This window comes from Pleurodeles waltl, chromosome 3_1, assembly GCF_031143425.1.
Source record: "Pleurodeles waltl isolate 20211129_DDA chromosome 3_1, aPleWal1.hap1.20221129, whole genome shotgun sequence".
Taxonomy (NCBI): Eukaryota; Metazoa; Chordata; class Amphibia; order Caudata; family Salamandridae; genus Pleurodeles; species Pleurodeles waltl.
The window spans coordinates 98,456,340-98,475,497 of NC_090440.1; the positions used below are offsets into that span (position 1 = coordinate 98,456,340).

Below are 19,158 nucleotides of genomic sequence, written 5' to 3' on the forward strand. Positions count from 1 at the left end.
GTGCTGAAGCGTGGATTCGGGCATTATTACGAGTAGGTGAATTCGAGTTGGGCGCCGTAGGTGTTTGCAGCGCAGGGCAAACAGGTTTTTGGATGCTGCATTTGTGGGACTTTGTTTAGGGGTAAGCGGCGTTCATGGCCCGGCGGGTTGATAGGGTTGGTATGTGGGTTCATGGAGGGGTATCTCATGGCACTGAGGGAGGAGGTGCTGTCCGTGGTGCTGGAGTGGGAGTGAAAGCGATTTGTGGATGTTGCACCGAGGGGCTTTCATGGCACAGAGCGAGGCGAGTACTATCCATGGTGCTGAAGTGGAAGATAAACCGGTTCTTTAAAGGTTGTTTGTTCACAGAAGGGCTTTAAAGGCACTGAGCGAGGCGAGCGCTGTCCACGGTGCTGGAGTGGAAGTTAGACCGGTTCTTTAAACGTTGTTTGTTCACAGAGGGGGTTTAAAGGCACCGAGCGATGCGAGCGCTGTCCAAGGTGCGGGTTGGAAGTTAAAGTGGTTCATAGATAGTCTGGTGTCCAAGAGGGGCTCTCTTCGCAGCGAGCAAGGAAGGTGCAGTTCACGATGCTGCAGTGGATGTTAAAGCGGTTGGTGGAAGGCGTGTGTTTATAGATGGAGTTATCATGGCACTAAGCGACGAGATTGCTGTCGTCGGTGCTGCAGTGGAAGTTAAACCGGTTCATCGATGGTGTGTGCTATAGAGGGGCCCTCAAGAGACTGAACGAGGAGAGTGACGGCCATGGTGCTGCTGGAGTGGAAATCAAATCGGTTTATAGACGTTTTGAGCTCATAGAGGGGCTCTCCAGTTACTAAACGAGGCGGATGCTGGTCACGTGCTGGAGTGGAAGTTAAACCGGTTCATGGATGGTATGTAGTATAGACAGCCACCCTGAGTTTTTTGACAGGTGACTACCGATAGCACCACCAAACATGCAGGATAAACATGATTAAAGAGGCGTTATGTAAGAGCAGACATAACAGCTAATAATGTGCTGCTCTCCAAGGAGCTGACATGCAGGTTAAATCGAATTAAAGTGATTGTGTTTAGGAGCTGTCAAAGTACTGATAGGGCTAACGCTGTCTGAGGTTATGACGTGGGTTAAACCGATCTATAGACGTCTTGCCCTCGAGCTTTCCTTGGCGCAGATGGCGGCCTGCGTTGTCCGTGGTGCTGAAACCAACCCGAACGATTGGACCGACCTGATATGATAGCGGTCCCTTTTTCGCACAGCGCTTAATATTGGTATTACACGGCTTCGAGGAGCTACCGGTGGATCAGATGACGGAAATTAAAATGCAGGACCGTAACATGAATCGTGTAGGTTAATGGAGATGATACCACTCACGCTGTCTGTTAGACATATTAGCCCTTAGGGCAAACTCTCCTCAAGATGATGGTACGCTTGCATTTTGTTATTTGTGTGTCTACACATTTGACCATGTGATGTCTAGTTGTTTATCTGGTCACCGAAGCGCTAAATAGAAGAAACTGGAGCATGGAATACTTCTCAGATCATTGGATTTCTTTGGCTGGGGACGGTGGGGCCCGAAGCAGGGCAAGGGCGCACACATTACCCAGTACAAGTCGGCGCTCGTGCACAGATGTGCTTGCCGCCTTGCTTTTCCAGCACACACGTGGGTGGTTCTGTGGGAAATGCGCCGCATCTTATTTCAGTGCACGGCAGTAGGAGATTTTTAGGCGCCTTGAAGTCTCTGGAGTAAACAGCCACAGGGCACAGGCACGCGTTTTACAACAGTGAACGTGGTGTCACACTTCGCTGTGCTCTGTTCACTAGCACCAGTTCCACCTTTGTGAGTGTTCGGGGTCTGCAGCGCCGTGAGGTCTGTGCGGGAGAGGGCTGGGGCTCGGGCAGCTTGTCTACTGCCTATAAAACAGGCGCTGCGCCGAGCTGAATGACAGGAGGGAAATGGGGCGTAAAATTAAAGAATCTTCCGACAATGGAGCGAGGCGAGCGAGCCTCCTCCGGGCGTGATGTGAAACCCAACCAGGCTGGGGGAGGACGGGCCGGGGCAGCAGCGTGCGGCAGCCTGTCCTGCGGGGATGGTGGGCTTAGAGGGGGAGGTGGTGCGTGTGTGCTTGTGTGTGTGTTTGTGTGTGTGTGCTTGTGTGTTTATGTGTGTGTGCTTGTGTGCGCCTGTGTTAATCTACGTATACTTAAGGTGTGTGCGTCATGTGTGTTTTTCTGTCTCTTCAACGTATACATATCTATCTATCTATCTATCTATCTATCTATCTATCTATCTATCTATCTATCTATCTATCTATCTATCGATTCATTGTATTATTTTTCTGTATACTCTTCTATTAAACTATTCATATATCTGGGTTGCCTGTTTGGCTTCTCAGTTTTGCAACAATCTTTAAATCTACATTTCATTTTTGATTTCTAGTTCAATAGTATAAATCAATCCATTTGTCCATCCCGCTCTACCGCCTAATCCTTCTACAGAGCCGTCATCCATCCATTTATTTCAGCCTGCCCACTATTTCGCCTACATCCATCAGTCATCCATCTATGCATCCATCTTAACCGACGTGTATCCCTGCTGCATATCCACTCACCATCCATTTTCCCATTGCTTTAGTTTCCAGTGTGAATTGTACTCGTCTGTGCAGCCCTCGTCCTCCCCGCACTCTGGCGGCCTCCCCTCTACCTTCCACGCTGCCATGTGACAGATGCATCAACGAGCCGTTCCCTCTGACCGTCTACCCAGCCTTGTATGTGTGTTTATTTGTGTGTGCAGGTGTGCGTGCCCTTTGTGTTTGCACCGATATCTTCTGTGTAGATCAGGGTGTTCTAAGACCCGATAATGAAGCGTGCCTCAAATTGTGGGTGAGGGTCCTTTGGTCAAAATAAAGAGATTTCCATTCCCGCCTTGTCTCCCCTAAAGCCCTCAATTCGGGGTTTAGATCAGTAAATTAGATTAAATGTATGGACCTTGGTTTGTAGAGGTACATATATGTCTCTGAAAGTATACGCACTACAAGGACGGGACAGCTCATCACTTAGAAGGGCTATAAAGTTCATTCATGTTTGGTGTGAGGCCCATGCTGTCCGAGACTATAAAGTGTACATATGCGTGCACTGTGTGTATTACACGTATTTTTTATATACACTTGTGTACATGCATGTATGTATGTATTTGGACGTAGTTGTATTTTTCTGTGTATCGATGTATGTATCCATCACTGTGTATCTATGAAGGTGTGTTTGTGTTTCTGGGTATTGCTTGTTTAGTTGTAAATTCGTGAACTCTGTGTGCGTGCATATTTTTGTATGTATTTATATATTCATGCAGGTTTACATGTATGTATACATGGCTGTATTTAGTTATACCCATGGCCGCTGGAATTATGCTGAAGGGGAGGAACAAATGATATGGCAGGGCTGTTTATATTTATGCGGCTAGAAAAGCCAAATTATAAGGCATAATGTGACATATTCTGTGATAGTATTACTTCATTATTTTGTTATTTTTATTAATTTATCAGTATCAGTTTAACACCCAAAACACATCAATAAACACCTGAAAGTGACCAGTCCACTTTTATCGAGGACCATGCACCGAAACACATATCGCCACTTTTTAGTATGCTTTGGTCCACTTAAACTAGACACATATTTATTTTCTTAAAATCAAAGGATTACAGAGCAGATTATGGATTATGCTGCAAAGTGAAAACGCCGCTGTCCCCGAACCTCATAATTCCACTGGCCCTGGTTATTATATCTGTGTGCGTGTCTCCAGTCACTGTGTTTATCTGTATTTTTTAATCCCTCTGTAGCAGCCTATGCGTTATTTACTCTTCCCTGTTGTCGCCCCACTTTGTTCCATTTCCCTGAATGTTTTTGCATGTGATTTCTCTTTTTTAAATCGGCTTGTTCTGAAAGATAGCGCTTGTGCTGAACGTGCAGCGTGCCCGTGACTGTCTAAAGCTCTCCCACATGTCCCCTCTTCTCGCCCCTCTCCCTTCTTGCAGGACTACGTGAGCCAGAGGGACATGCCCAAACAGACGCTCAACAGCCCCGAGGCCGTGGCTCCCGGGCAGATCGGGGGCGCAGGGGTCCCCCGGAGCAGCCCGGACAATGAGCGGCACCCGGCCCCGCCGCCCCCCGCGGCCAGACCGGCTGCCAACGAGAGCAAGGCCTGCCCGGCGGAGGAGGCCAAGAAGACCCTGAGCCCCCGCAAGGACTCCATGGAGATCTACCCCCTGAAGAGCGCGCCCCCTACCGAGAGCAACGGGCAGAGCAACGCGCTGCACTGCCGGATCATGCCCCTGCAGGGCGCCGACGGCGAGGCCAGCCTGGGCACCGGGATACTGGAGCACAACGACGCCCGGGGCGGCTGGGTCACGCTCAGCCAGAGCACCGTGGTGCTGGGCACGGACGGCGCCACCTCCGTGCTGCCCGGGGGCGTCACCGGGGTGAGTGCTGCTGGAGTGTGTGCGTGTGTGTGTGGGTCGTGCGAGGGGGTGGAAAGGCGTGCAGGGCTCTATTGTCCTGCAGAAGAGGCCTAAGTGCGCGCGCGCGCATACACACATGAGGTTCAATTACACTGTCACTCAGTTTAAATACATCACCCGCGTTTGTTTCAAACTTTAAGGAATAACTGAGCTTAGAATTCACTCAAAGCATAAAAGTGAGAGCGGGCTGAAACTAACTGCAAGTCACCTTGGTTATCAAATCCAGAACAGCACTTTTCATTGCCACTGACCGAATACAATTCCAGGTTTTAATATTTTTAACAGGGAAGTGATTGGTTTTGGCTGTCACCCGCGAGGCATGGCACACAACGTCATTATCTCTTTTTTTTAAAGAAAAATGCAAGCAGCACATCCCGTCTCCCCGCTGAGAACCAGGCTGCTGGTGAGATGTTTGCAACGCCCGCCACCAGCTCCCTGGACACGTTTACAAGTTCTTTGAGAAAGAGGGACCTTGGCCACAAAGCAATCAAACTCACATGGAACCGATCCTTTATGAAAAGATGTAGGCTCCCTTGATCTGCTGCGCAGCGTGCAGATTCGGGCCGGCCAGTTTAAAGGTCGGGTGGGCAAAATTATTATTATGCAAGTAAAATCTTGCAAAATTCACATTTGTTGAGCTACGTGCATGTGGCTGGCATCATTTGTCTCTCAGCGATGCTTTCCGTGTTACTTACTCCCGTGGGAGATCAGGGTGAGCAGAACATGTATCTCAGGAGCCCCAAGGCTGGCGTGCTCAGGCCGGTGTCTCACCGGTGTCCTGTGTGGCCTTGGGATGCAAGGTACGCATGCCTCTGTGTTCAGTTTTTAGATAAATGGCCAGCAAAAATGTATCTCGCATATTGCAAACATGACGTTTTACCACACCTAGTACAGAGCCATTCACGAGCATCTGTTGTGATGGATAAGATCACCGAGCTCTGAGCAGGCCAGTCCAATACCATTGTCTTCAGGCCAGTCCAACACCATTGTCTTCAGGCCAGTCCAACATCCTTATCTTCAGGCAAGCCCAACGCCCTTGTCTTCAGGCCAGTCCAAAACTCTTGTCTTCAGGCCTGTCCAACACCCTTGTCTTCAGGCCAGTCCAACATCCTTATCTTCAGGCTAGCCCAACGCCCTTGTCTTCAGGCCAGTCCAACAGCCAGTCCAACACCCTTGTCTTCAGGCCAGTCCAACACCCTTGTCTTTAGGCCACTCCAAAACTCTTGTCTTCAGGCCAGTCCAACAGCCAATCTAACACCCTTGTCTTCGGGTCAGTCCACCAGCCAGTTCAACACCCTTGTCTTCAGGCCAGTCCAACACCCTTATCTTCATGCCAGTCCAACACCTTTGTCTTCAGGCCAGTCCAACACCCTTGCCTTTAGGCCAGTCCAACACCCTTATCGTCAGGCTAGCCCAGCGCCCTTGTCTTTAGGCGACTCCAGCACTCTTGTCTTCAGGCCAGTCCAATAGCCAATTCAACACCCTTGTCTTCAGGCCACTCCAACAGCCAGTCCAACACCCTTGTCTTCAGGCCAGTCCCACACCCTTGTCTTCAGGCCAGTTCAACACCCTTATCTTCAGGCTAGCCCAACGCACTGGTCTTTAGGCCAGTCCAACACTCTTGTCTTCAGGCCAGTTCAACAGCCAGTCCAACACCCTTGTCTTCAGGCCAGTCCAACACCCTTGTCTTCAGGCCACTCCAACAGCCAGTCCAACATCCTTGTCTTAAGGCCAGCCCAACACCCTTATCTTCAGGCCAGTCCAATACCCTGGCCTTCAGGCCAGTCCAACACCCTTATCTTCAGGTCAGTCCAATACCCTGGCCTTCAGGCCAGTCCAACACCCTTATCTTCAGGTCAGTCCAATACCCTGGCCTTCAGGCCAGTCCAACACCCTTATCTTCAGGCCAGTCCAACATCCTTGTCTTCAGCCAGTCCAATAGCCTTGCCTTCAGGGCTGTCAGTGTTGAAGCACACTAATTAGTTAATCGATACAGTGTCTCTATACTTCAATCATTCCTTTTGGAATACATGAAGTTACCCCTGCCATGGACAGTCAATGGATGTGGGAGCACAAGTGACTGTGTGCTAAGTTTATGACCTAATAGCGTGACCTTGGTCAATTTAGTTTGTCTGTCTAGGCCTTACATCTTGGATATGTGTGATATGTCAATACCGTGCAATGTGATGTCTAGCACGGTCCTAATTAAAGCCGGATTAGGAGGGGTTGTTTGATTCAGAAGTTTGTTATGATTCTGACGTGTGTTATCTGATGTCAACGACCGCTTTTATTGGCACACTGAGTTTCATGGTCATTACCACACCCCTCTGTTTTCCACAGGTACATTTCAGGTAGGTCAAGCATGCCAAGATTGGGCGGGAAGTGCCGAATAAATACTGACATGCAAATTCTCTGCTTTTGCACCAATTTCAGATTTGTGTCCCCTTTTCTAAGCCAGAACTTTTCATAGGAGACACGGAAATAGTCATTTACCAGGTGCGGTAAGTACCTTACTGCGGGTTATACTACTTGTAATGGGGCCTAGGGGTTTCTACCCTAGCCCCCATCACACCTTAGTTTGTGTACTCTAGTCTCAGCCATGCGAGCCATATTTTGGGAGCATAGCGGATGGTACTTGGGGTGCCCCTGCAATAACACGATGATCCTCGGTGGAACTGAGTGGGCGCTTTGACTTGTGCAAGAAAAGATAGATAAACCCTTAAAGGACCAGAGGCCTCTGTGAGACATGAAAAACGTGCATCACTAAGTCAAGTTTCAATAAGTCAATTAAAATTGATTCGAATGTTGACATTTGAGCCCGTATGCACGACAAATCTTTTTGGTACAAATTCCTAATAATGTTAGCATATTGTTTTTTTGGTTGGCTCCTAATCTCACGCGTTCCAGCCTGTAGAAACATAGGGTAGCGTGTACCTTGTAAAACAAAAAACAGGGCAGCTTGTGTCCTGTAAAAAACACAAGACATCTTGTACCCTGTAAAACAAAACAGGGGAACGTGTACCTTGTAAAACACAGGGCAACCTGTACCCCGTAAAATACACAGAGCAGCTTCTACTCTGTAATACACAGGGCAGCCTGTACCCTGTAGAATACACAGGGCAGCTTGTACCCTGTAGAATACACAGGGCAGCTTGTACCTTGTAAAACACACGGCAGCCGCTACCCTGTAAAATACACAGAGCAGCTTCTACCCTGTAATACACAGGGCAGCCTGTACCCTGTAGAATACACCGGGCAGCTTGTACCCTGTAAAACACAGAGCAGCGTGTACCCTGTAAAATCCACAGGGCAGCCTGTGCTCTGTAAAATACACAGGGCAGCTTGTACCCTGTAAAACAGAGGGCAGCCTGTACCCTGTAGAATACCCAGGGCAATTTGTATCCTGTAAAATACACAGGGCAGCTTGTACCCTGTAATACACAGGGCAGCCTGTACCCCGTAAAATACACAGGGCAGCTTCTACCCTGTAAAACACAGGGCAGCCTGCACCCTGTAGAATACACAGGGAAGCCTGTATCCTGTAAAATTCACAGGGCAGCTTGTACCCTGTAAAATACATAGGACAGCTTATACCCTTTAGAATACACAGAGAAGATTGTATCCCCAAAAACACAAGACAGCTTGTACCCTGTAAAACAAAACAGGGCAACTTGTACCTTGTAAAACACAGGGCAGCCTGTACCCAGTATAATACACAGGGCAGCTTGTACCGTGTAAAACACAGGGCAGCCTGTTCCCTGTAGAATACACAGGGAAGCTTGTATCCTGTAAAATACACAGAGCAATTTGTACCCTGTAAAAAACACAAGACAGCCTGTACCCTGTAAAACAAAACAGGGCAACTTGTACCTTGTAAAACACAGGGCAGCTTGTACCCTGTAAAATACACAGGGAAGCTTGTATCCTGTAAAATACACAGGGGAGCCTCTACCCTGTAAAACACAGGGCAGCCTGTACCCTGTAGAAAACACAGGGAAGCCTGTATCCTGTAAAATACACAGGGCAGCTTCTACCCTGTAAAAAACACAAGACATCTAGTACTCTGTAAAACAAGACAGGGCAACTTGTACCTTGTAAAACACAAGGCAGCGTGTACCCTGTAAAACACATGGCAGCCTTTACCCTGTAGAATACACAGGGCAGCTTGTATCCTGTAAAATACACAGGGCAGCCTGTGCCCTGTAAAATACACAGGGCAGCTTCTACCCTGTAAAACACGGGGCAGCCTGTACCCTGTAGACTACACAGGGAAGCTTGTATCCTGTAAAATACACAGAGCAATTTGTACCCTGTAAAAAACACAAGACAGCCTGTACCCTGTAAAACAAAACAGGGCAACTTGTACCTTGTAAAACACAGGGCAGCTTGTACCCTGTAAAATACACAGGGAAGCTTGTATCCTGTAAAATACACAGGGGAGCCTCTACCCTGTAAAACACAGGGCAGCCTGTACCCTGTAGAAAACACAGGGAAGCCTGTATCCTGTAAAATACACAGGGCAGCTTCTACCCTGTAAAAAACACAAGACATCTAGTACTCTGTAAAACAAGACAGGGCAACTTGTACCTTGTAAAACACAAGGCAGCGTGTACCCTGTAAAACACATGGCAGCCTTTACCCTGTAGAATACACAGGGCAGCTTGTATCCTGTAAAATACACAGGGCAGCCTGTGCCCTGTAAAATACACAGGGCAGCTTCTACCCTGTAAAACACGGGGCAGCCTGTACCCTGTAGACTACACAGGGCAGCTTGTATCCTGTAAAATACACAGGGTAATTTGTACCCTGTAAAAACACAAGACAGACTGTACCCTGTAAAACAAAACAGGGTACCTTGAACCTTGTAAAACACAGGGCAGCTTGTATCCTGTAAAATACACAGGGCAGCTTGTACCCTGTAAAATACACAGGGCAGCCTGCACCCTGTAGAATACACAGGGAAGCTTGTATCCTGTAAAATACTCAGGGCAGCTTGTACCCTGTAAAAAACACAAGACAGATTGTACCCTATAAAACAAAACAGGGCAACTTGTACCTTGGAAAACACAGGGCAGCTTGTATCCTGTAAACTACAGAGGGAAGCTTGCATCCTGTAAAATACACAGGGCAGCCTGCACCCTGTAAAACACAGGGCAGCCTGTACCCTGTAGAAAACACAAGGAAACCTTTATCCTGTAAAATACACAGAGCAGCTTCTACCCTGCAATACTCACGGCAGCCTGTACCCTGTAGAATACACAGGGCAGCTTGTACCCTGTAAAACACAGAGCAGCCTGTACCCTGTAAAATACACAGGGCAGCTTCTACCCTGTAAAATAGAAGGCAGCCTGTACCCTGTAGAATACACAGGGCAGTTTGAATCCTGTAGGGCAGCTTCTACCCTGTAAAACAGACGGCAGCCTGTACCCTATAGAATACACAGGGCAGTTTGTATCCTGAAAAATACACAGGGCAGCTTGTACCCTGTAATACACAGGGCAGCCTGTCCCCTGTAAAACACAGGGCAGCCTGTACCCTGTAAAATACACAGGGAAGCTTCTAGCCTGTAAAACACAGTGCAGCCTATACCCTGTAGAATACACAGGGAAGCCTGTGTCCTGTAAAATTCACAAGGCAGCCTGTACCCTTTAGAATACACAGAGAAGATTGTAGCCCCAAAAAACACAAGGCAGCTTGTACCCCGTAAAATACACAGGACACCTTCTACTCTGTAACACACAGGGCAGCCTGTTCCCTGTAGAATACACAAGAAAGCTTGTATCCTGTAAAATACACAGGCAATTTGTACCCTGTAAAAAAACACAAGACAGCCTGTACCCTGTAAAACAAAACAGGGGAACTTGTACCTTGTAAAACACAGGGCAGTTTGTACCCTGTAGAATACACAGGACATCCTGTACCCTGTAGAATACACAGGGAAGTTGTATCCTGTAAAATACTCAGGGCAGCTTGTATCCTGTGAAAAACACAAGACAGATTGTACCCTGTAAAACAAAACAGGGCAACTTGTACCTTGTAAAACACAGGGCAGCTTGTATCCTGTAAAAAAAAAAACACAGGGCAGCCTGTGCCCTGTAAAATACACAGGGCAGCCTGTACCCTGTAAAAAACACAGGGCAGCCTGTACCCTGTAGAATACACAGGGAAGCTTGTATCCTGTAAAATACACAGGGCAGCTTGTACCCTGTAAAAAAAACACAAAACAGTTTGTACCCTGTAAAACAAAACAGGGCAACTTGTACCTTGTAAAACACAGGGCAGCTTGTATCCTGTAAAATACACAGGGAAGCTTGTATCCTGTAAAATACACAGGGAAGCTTGTATCCCGTAGAATACACAGGGAAGCTTGTATCCCGTAGAATACACAGGGCAGCCTGTACCCTGTAGAATACACAGGGAAGCTAGTATCCTGTAAAATACTCAGGACAGCTTGTACCCTGTAAAAAACACAAGACAGATTGTACCCTGTAAGACAAAACAGGGCAACTTGTACCTTGTAAAACACAGGGCAGCCTGTATCCTGTAAAATACACAGAGCAGCGTCTACCGTGTAAAACACAGGGCAGCCTGTACCCTGTAGAATACACAGGGAAGATTGTATCCTGTAAAATACACAAGGCAGCCTGTACCCTGTAAAACACAGGGCAGCCTGTAGCCTGTAGGAAACACAGGGAAGCCTGTATCCTGTAAAATATACAGGGCAGCTTCTACCCTGTAAAAAACACAAGACAGACTGTACCCTGTAAAACACCGGGCAGCCTGTACCCTGTAAAATACACAGGGCAGCTTGTATCCTGTAAAATATACAGGGCAGCTTCTACCCTGTAAAACACAGGGCAGCCTGTACCCTGTAAAATACACAGGGCAGCTTGTACCCTGTAAAATGTACAGGGCAGCTTCTACCCTGTAAAACACAGGGCAGTCTGTACCCCAGTTTTGAAATGGAAAAATAGAAGTGCATGTACCAGAGTACCTGCTTATTTCTGAGAAGTGACGGTAACCTTCAATTAAAAATATTATGTTTTGCTTGAGAAGTGCAGATACTCTCCCTCTAAAAACTAAAAAAAAGTGCCGGTACTCCGTACCGGACAGTGCCGGCCCATTTAAAGCACTGCTGTACTCTGTAGAATAGACAGGGCAGCTTGTACCCTGTAAAAAACACACACAAGGCAGTTTGGAGCTAATAAAAAAAGACAACTGCCCTTTGCCTCCGCTCAGCATAACGGTACAACTGCGATAATTGTGGCAGGTGTTCTGGGGACAACTTTTCACATCGGTACTGTTGAAGGTGACGAGATGGCTCAGGAGGTTAATGCGCAAGTTGCAAAATTCGCAGTTTACTTGTGAAAAGGTTCGATTTTATGGGCTTCACTTTGACACCGGTTTAAAAGTTGAGGTAAAAGCGCATTGAGGCAAAAAAGGGAAGCCAGATGCCCAGTCGGTATTTAAGACAGATTAGCAAATTACTCCCACATGTTCATCGCTTTTAATGCCACCTAAAATCCGGAGTTACATATGAACATGTTACAGGTGAATGCGAGCACCTGAACAATGCCAGTGGGCGCCCCCTCCTAAATGTAGGTAATTGTAATTGTATTAATGTAGCGATTACTACACCTGACGAGACAATAGCAATAATATGTGCAACTAATGCCTTCAAAAGTCAGAAGATGTAGTGATCCGCCCTTCATCCTCCAAGGTCATTAAACTGAAGATCACTATGAGGAAGGGACCCCCCACCTCCACCCTCCCGCCCACAGCACCATCTAAATGACCAAAGCGGTGTCGCTGATTGTAACAGGGCGGGGTCTCGGCCTTCCTGGTACCCAACCTCATGTCAACCTGATGCCCCGGGGATTACGCAACATCACATCGAGAACCCCGGGGGCTGGACATTGACTTCTGAAGAAAACATGCAAGTGATGGAAGAATGGGTGGCGTGATGGAGGGATGCTTAGTACTGGCATAGGCGGACGGATCAAAGGATAATTCAATAGATGGATGGACGGGCGGATTGAATCCGACTATCAAACAGAGAGGATTAGTGGAGGGATGGATGTACGGGTGGGTGAATAGAAGGATATATTGAATCGGATAAAAACGACAGTGCGACAAATGGAATGAACACTGCACACTGAATATATAGATGAATATTGTAGATTGCAGTGGGGATCCTGCAGACAGAGATACTGAATAAATACTGAATATTTGATGGATGAGTGGATGGATGGACAGGCGAACGATGGATGACGGGTGGATGGATGGAGTGGTCAGAGTGCAAAGAGGGTGCACATTGCTTATTGGATACGTGACTTTCCGAAACTGGACAGAGGACACTCAGGCTGCTTAGTGACATGTAGATTGATACTGTAGATGCAGCAGACAAGCTGAAAGGATACTACAGATTGGATGGATGGATGGATGGATGGATGGACGGACGGACGGCTAGGAGGAAGGACGGAGGGATGGATTTCTGATTTGGCGGATAGTGTAGATTGGCCATACGGCATGCAGAACAACCCATTGGATCCATACCGCATATTGCATGCACTGATGGATTGTGGAATGGATTAACCGAGGAAGTGAAGGATGGATATGGTTGACTGGTCGGGTGACAGACAGAATGGCTAAAGTATATTGGATGGATCGATAGACGGAAATTGTAGAATGGTTGGGCAGACATACTAGTTGGATGTTCTCCTTAGACTGGGTGTATGGAGGGCTAGTGCAGACTGGGGGGGGGGGGGCACCCACAGAAAGATAGAAGGACTAGAATTACGCTGCCCTTTGCATGAATGCATCAATACGTATAGTAAATTACTCATATGGCACACTGGTAGAAGCACTGGCCTGATGAACGTCTTTATAGCTGTACAGGTAGATGGACGGACCGGTAGATGAGTCGGTGAGTGGATTGGATGGGTGAATGGATATAGGAATGGATGGATGGGTGGATGGACGAGCAGTTAGGTGGATGGATGGACGGACAGATAGATAGATGGATAGATTGGTGTTTGGTTGATTGGGTTCATAGATTGGTAGACGGAGGGTGTATGGTTGATTTGGTTCATAGCTGGGTGGACGGAGAGTGTTTCGTTGATTGTGTTCATAGCTGGGTGGGCGGATGGATGTTTGGTTGGATGATGAATGACTGTATGGATATACAGATGAATGGACTGACCGACCGATGGGACGGTGGAGCTAAGTGAAGCGGGGCATGGGGCTTTGCCCTGTAGTTTTTTCGCAGTAGTGCTGGTCCCTCCGGATACACGTGCTGTGATCTCACACGCGGACCCGGCTGGCGCCTCGCACTGTCTGGAAACACGCAGGCGCTTTGATTTCAGTAATGTAAAGACGTGTCGTGTGCATCAGGGCACACAGGGCGCACGCAGCTCTGCAGTGAGCACGGGAGCCGGTGTAAAGGCTTCGGAATCCAACGTCCCTTCCTGCGTGCGCTATCTGCCTGCACTACTCCTCCCCATTGAGGTGAGGTGCGTCGAGGAGGCTCGGGAGCAGCGAAGCGCTTTAAGCTGACGAGACACATTGTATGCTGGTAATAAAGGTCAGGGCCTCGCCGAGCTTTCGGGGCTCGCGGAGCCGAGGGGCTCGTCTCTGAACCCCGCGCGTGGTCTTGCACTCTGGAAATCTGAGGGAAGGTTACTCACCCCTACCCCAGCAGCTGCAGCTCGGGCTTCTTGTTTAGGATCAGCTAAACCAGCCAGCGCCTTGAGGCAGTTCCCGTTTCACAGTGAGCTATACTTCTTCCTTGGCTGAACCAGACAGTGCTTGGAAGCAGTTCACGTTTCATAGTGAGCTATACTTATACAAGGCACCCTCCTTCGTACCCAGTGCCCTGGCACCGTCACACCCGAGTCAGTGCCCTGGCAACCCCCACCCCACAACACTTGGAGCCTACCGTACTGGTACTCACCATATTCAGTGCCCACACCCGTCCAACCCAGTTCTGTGCCAAATGTACCAAACCAGTACCCTTGTACCGTTTAACGTTACACAGTGCCATTCCACCGTCCATTCCACTCACTGCTCCGCCATCTTCCTGATCCACTCGATGCCAGTTCCATCCCAACCCACCTAGTGCCCCGGAACCGCCTCACCAAACTCAGTACCCTGGCACCAGCTGAGCTCACTCGGTACCCTGGCACCCACCCGGCTGTCTGCACTCAGTACACCAGCACCAACCCAGCCCGCTCAGTGCTATGGCACCGTATCAGCCCTCTCAGTACGCTGGTGCCACCCCAGTCCACTGAGTGCCCGGCACTATCCCAGCACCCCCTCTATGTCGAGCTGTGTCAGTATCCCCTCTCTGTAAATTTGTTTTTCATCGGGCGGGGCCGCCTTGAACTCGCTGGATTACAATTCTCAAGGTTTTCTGCGGGGCTTTTCTTTGGGGTACTGGCCCTGTTGGCCCAGCGGTCTTCTGGTGACCAGCGGGACAGTCCCTGCGCCCTTTGTGCCTCGTTATATATCAGTGCTGCCCCCGCCCTCGGGTGTCACAGGGGTGTTTGGACGAGGGGCAAATGCCACTTGTTTCGGAGCAGATGTGGGCTCTCAGGAAGTGTCCTCGCCGCAGTCTGGGCGGGCCAGGGCCATTACCACCCCAACCAAACCGAGAGGGGCGCGCTGCGGGCACGCGCCCTGCGGGCACGAGCACTGGCGTCACGCCTGCACCTCCTTCACGTGTAATGACGTTTATACACGTGCTTCCAGGGGGTGCATCGCAGAACCCTCACAGTAACACGTTAGTGCCGAGTAGTCCACCGGGTTCACGCAAGTGCCACGGAAACAGATGCCCCAATGCGGCCACTGGCGCGATAAATCAATGCATACGCCGTTAATATAAAGCGGTGTTTGGCGATGCTCTGTAAAAAAGCATTTTCCCACTTACCCAGCCATTCCTCTAAGCACCACCAGTGCTAGAAAGTAAATCAATCCGCACCTAAATCATTTGTAATAATGTTTCAAATGCACGGTCGTTTGAGCCACACCCACATTCCCCTATTTTAATATATCCATTACATTAGAATAAATCAGACAGTTCACCTTTCGCTGTCTGTCCCAGATTAGACATATTAGTGTATAGTCACGTGTACACGCCCCGCATCGGGCCCTGCTTCAAACAAGCACACGAGCCAATTGTAGTTACATGAATATTGAAATTCTCACACTGTCGTGCCTCGCATGTTACCCATTTGAGGTAATTTGTCGCAACACTGTTAGTGCTGTTTAATTACCAAAAAGCGCCATGCTTCTGTTTTCATAGCGCCATGTTCTAGGCATTGCCATTTGGAAAGCGCTAATTAGCAAGAGACATACACCATCTTCAGAGTAGCAGGCCCGGTTCCAGGAATTTATATCTGGATGGGCCAGGGGTGCGTTTGGGTGGGCCAATGTGTGTCCAATTTTCGACAGTCCTGGAGGTAGCCACACCCTGGGCCCTGGTGCCACTGCACCTACTGCATCATTGACAGGTGAACCCCTGAGCTAAGCTCGCCATCGGGCTTTTTTTATCGGCATGCACAGAGTTTTTTGTCAGACTGCAGAAAAATAGGGAACATCATCTAAAGACGGTCTTTTTCTCCCTAGCAGTACACAAGTAAAACAGCTATTATTAAAACGATGCGCTATAAAAACTACTCTAGAGATTTCTCATTGAACCCTGACTGATAATTAAAGTATACAAAAGTGAAACAAAAAATCACTTTTGCCGACATGGAGGAGGCACTTAACGTGCTTTATCTGTGGCCACTTTTGCTCTTACTGGGAGGGCCAAAGGTCACGTTTGGCCCAGCCCACCCGCTAGAACCGGGCCTCCAGAGTAGTGACATGTAAACTCGCGCTGATTCTGTGGCGATGGCGAAACACTTTATGCGTGGGGGCGGGGGGGGGGTGGGGGTGGGGATCTTTTCCAAAGGTGCGGCGCTCCATACTTACGGTCTGGAAACTACACCGTATGCTGTCCCCCACGATCCCAATCCTGTGAGAGAGAAAAATCCGCTTCACGATCACGAAAGGGGAAAATACAGACACGTCAACAAAATAATTCGGCGGAGTCAGATCGCATAAAGTGGCCCCTACCTAGTCCCTACCCCGCCGCTTGGCACTTACAGCAAATTAATCCGGGTGCGGGACCGGGTTGGGAGCACAAATTACCAACGCGTTAAAAATACAAGGACTCCCAAATAAGGCCGGAGAACTCTCGAGAACGGAAGCTTGGGCACTCCCAGAAACCCGCAAGGAGACCTCAGAACCTCAACCAGTGCTTAATTTGTGCTTGTTGTTTCGGTGCGGGGCACCGGTCCTTATTTTTGAGGAACGGCACATATTTTTTTCTTCAAGCATTTACTGCAAGCAAAAGACACATATGGGAATAACGGAGGAAGAGAACGATGAAAAAGTTCCACAAAGGGAGAAAGCAGAACCTGCAAGAGTGAGCTGAGGGGCAGGGAGGGGCTGTAAATAGATTAAAGAGGCCCGAGATGGTTTCAGGATTACGCTGCCTCGGTTTTCCGTGTTCGCACATTTAATTGCAGCAGCCCCAATTTAAGAGGAGGGCTTTGGGCACTGGCACGTTCTTAATTTACAAATAAAGCTATTCAGATAAAGCGCCTCGCGCGAGCTAAAGACAGTATTCTGAGGCAATGACTGCAAATGTGCCTTTTTTCTAATAACTACGAAGACGCAAGAGGGTCGAAAGCACACACCAGACTTAGTTATTGTGTAAAGATAATTTGATATTACATAGCGCTTGATACCGCCGGGTTAAGATTTCCTGAAGGTGTAATTAAAAAAAGTAATAATTAATTGATTCCTGCGCTATGTAAACGCTTTGACCCACTGAGGTATGCCACAATATTGCATGGGATTTAATCAAGTGTGTGATAGGAGCGAACGCTATGGATGATATCACATCAAGGGCAACGAGCGCGGAAAAACATTCAGAATTGCAGCAGAATGCCAATAAATTCCAATTATTCGATTTTTGATTCTCACTGTGTGATATGGGAAACGTGCATTTTGTCAATTCGTAAAATACTAAACATGGTTCATTTAAATGTATCCTTTATAATGCTGTAAACGAATTAGAGCCGTGGTTCTAAGGAACAAAATAGCCACCACAAGAAAAACCTTGACAGGTCAATGTGTATTTTTTTTTTTTACTGCACGCGCAGTTCAGGAACAACCCGTTTTCCTTTTCTGTTGAAGATCCCCAAACAGACCTCCCCCCCCCCACCCACCACACACACACACACACAAACACTCTTAGAGGGTGGGGCAGGTGGAACGTCACATGTAATAATATGGCCAAAGAAAACACAACGTGTCATATTAACAGACCACAAGAATTTAAAGTAACATAAAATTACAGTGTAATATAACAAGAGCACATAGCATACTATAACACGATAAAATGGAACCCTGTCATTTCAATTTAACATCATAATGTGACATGACAAGAACCGAAGATTCAGGTCGTTATCATTCTTACTTCTGCTCAGACCTCGTTCCTCTAGTGCCCACGTGCCACAGCCCCTACCCCCCCTCACCCCCGCCCACACACACACAGTAACCGTGAAACTGATATTTGTTGATGGGTCTGAAGCCAGTTGCACCTTTAACCCATTCCTCCTACTCTCATTGGTTGTTGCTGTGTGGACTGATTCTGATTGGTTCGAGTGCCTTTGCTTGTCATTGGGCGGTTGCCTCTGCTCATGGTATCCTCTGGTTGGACTCGGTGCCCAATTCAGCACCTCATTCTTTTGTTTCCATTTCTTTTCAGGACGACGATGGCGACGAGAACAAAGCCCGGGGGAACTGGTCCTCCAAGTTGGACTTCATCCTGTCCATGGTTGGCTACGCCGTGGGGCTGGGCAATGTCTGGAGGTTCCCTTACCTGGCCTTCAAGAACGGGGGAGGTAGGTAACCCAGGGGTCCCGCCTACTTCAAGGTCACAGGCCCACGTGATGTAGCGTGACCCTGAGCAGCACTGTGATGTAAGAAACAACAGCATAAGATATATTACTGCCTCTTATAACACAGCACTACTGTACACAACATACCACGATGCAACACAACATAACACGTCATGATGTGACCGAACATGACATAATACAACATAGTGTGACACAGCATGACACAACATGACATGCAACCATGTAAAATAAAACTGCACAGCTTGGTATCATTTAATCCAGTAGCACAATTTGAGCCTGTAACATACAAAAACACGACATACCATAGCTTACAGCAGACCTTAACTCAACACACCCTGACAGTGGCTGAAATGGCTGAAATGGCTGAACGCCTTTAGGACCGACCCCCGAGTTAAGCACCCAATGCAGAAGCGTGCATGCAATCCACTTCCACGGATGGAATATCTGTGCGCCCACCTTCCCAGATCGACAGCATATGTACGGCGAGTTGAGTAACAGTAAGCACATTTCATATTTGTTGGGGGTGTAGGAGTTGTTTCTGCATGGGCAAAACTATTTTATAAGTGAAGAAAAAACACATTTCCCCCACTGCCAAGCTCTCTGCTGTGGAGAAGCGCAGGCAACAGGAATGTGATCCTGCAGCAGATGTCGCACAGTGTAGAACCCGGAGACCACCAGCCGGCCCTCCCCCCGACA

The 19,158-nt window shown here is 48.3% G+C and overlaps 1 protein-coding gene across 1 annotated transcript in view; it reads left to right on the forward strand.

Moving 5' to 3' along the window:
* Positions 1-19,158, forward strand: part of SLC6A5 (solute carrier family 6 member 5) — a 305,468-nt gene that overhangs the window by 21,578 nt on the left and 264,732 nt on the right. Inside the window, exons 2-3 of the mRNA XM_069221331.1 lie at positions 4,007-4,450; positions 18,309-18,444. Coding sequence (XP_069077432.1) covers positions 4,007-4,450; positions 18,309-18,444 — 580 coding nt within the window. The remainder of the gene's footprint in view (positions 1-4,006; positions 4,451-18,308; positions 18,445-19,158) is intronic.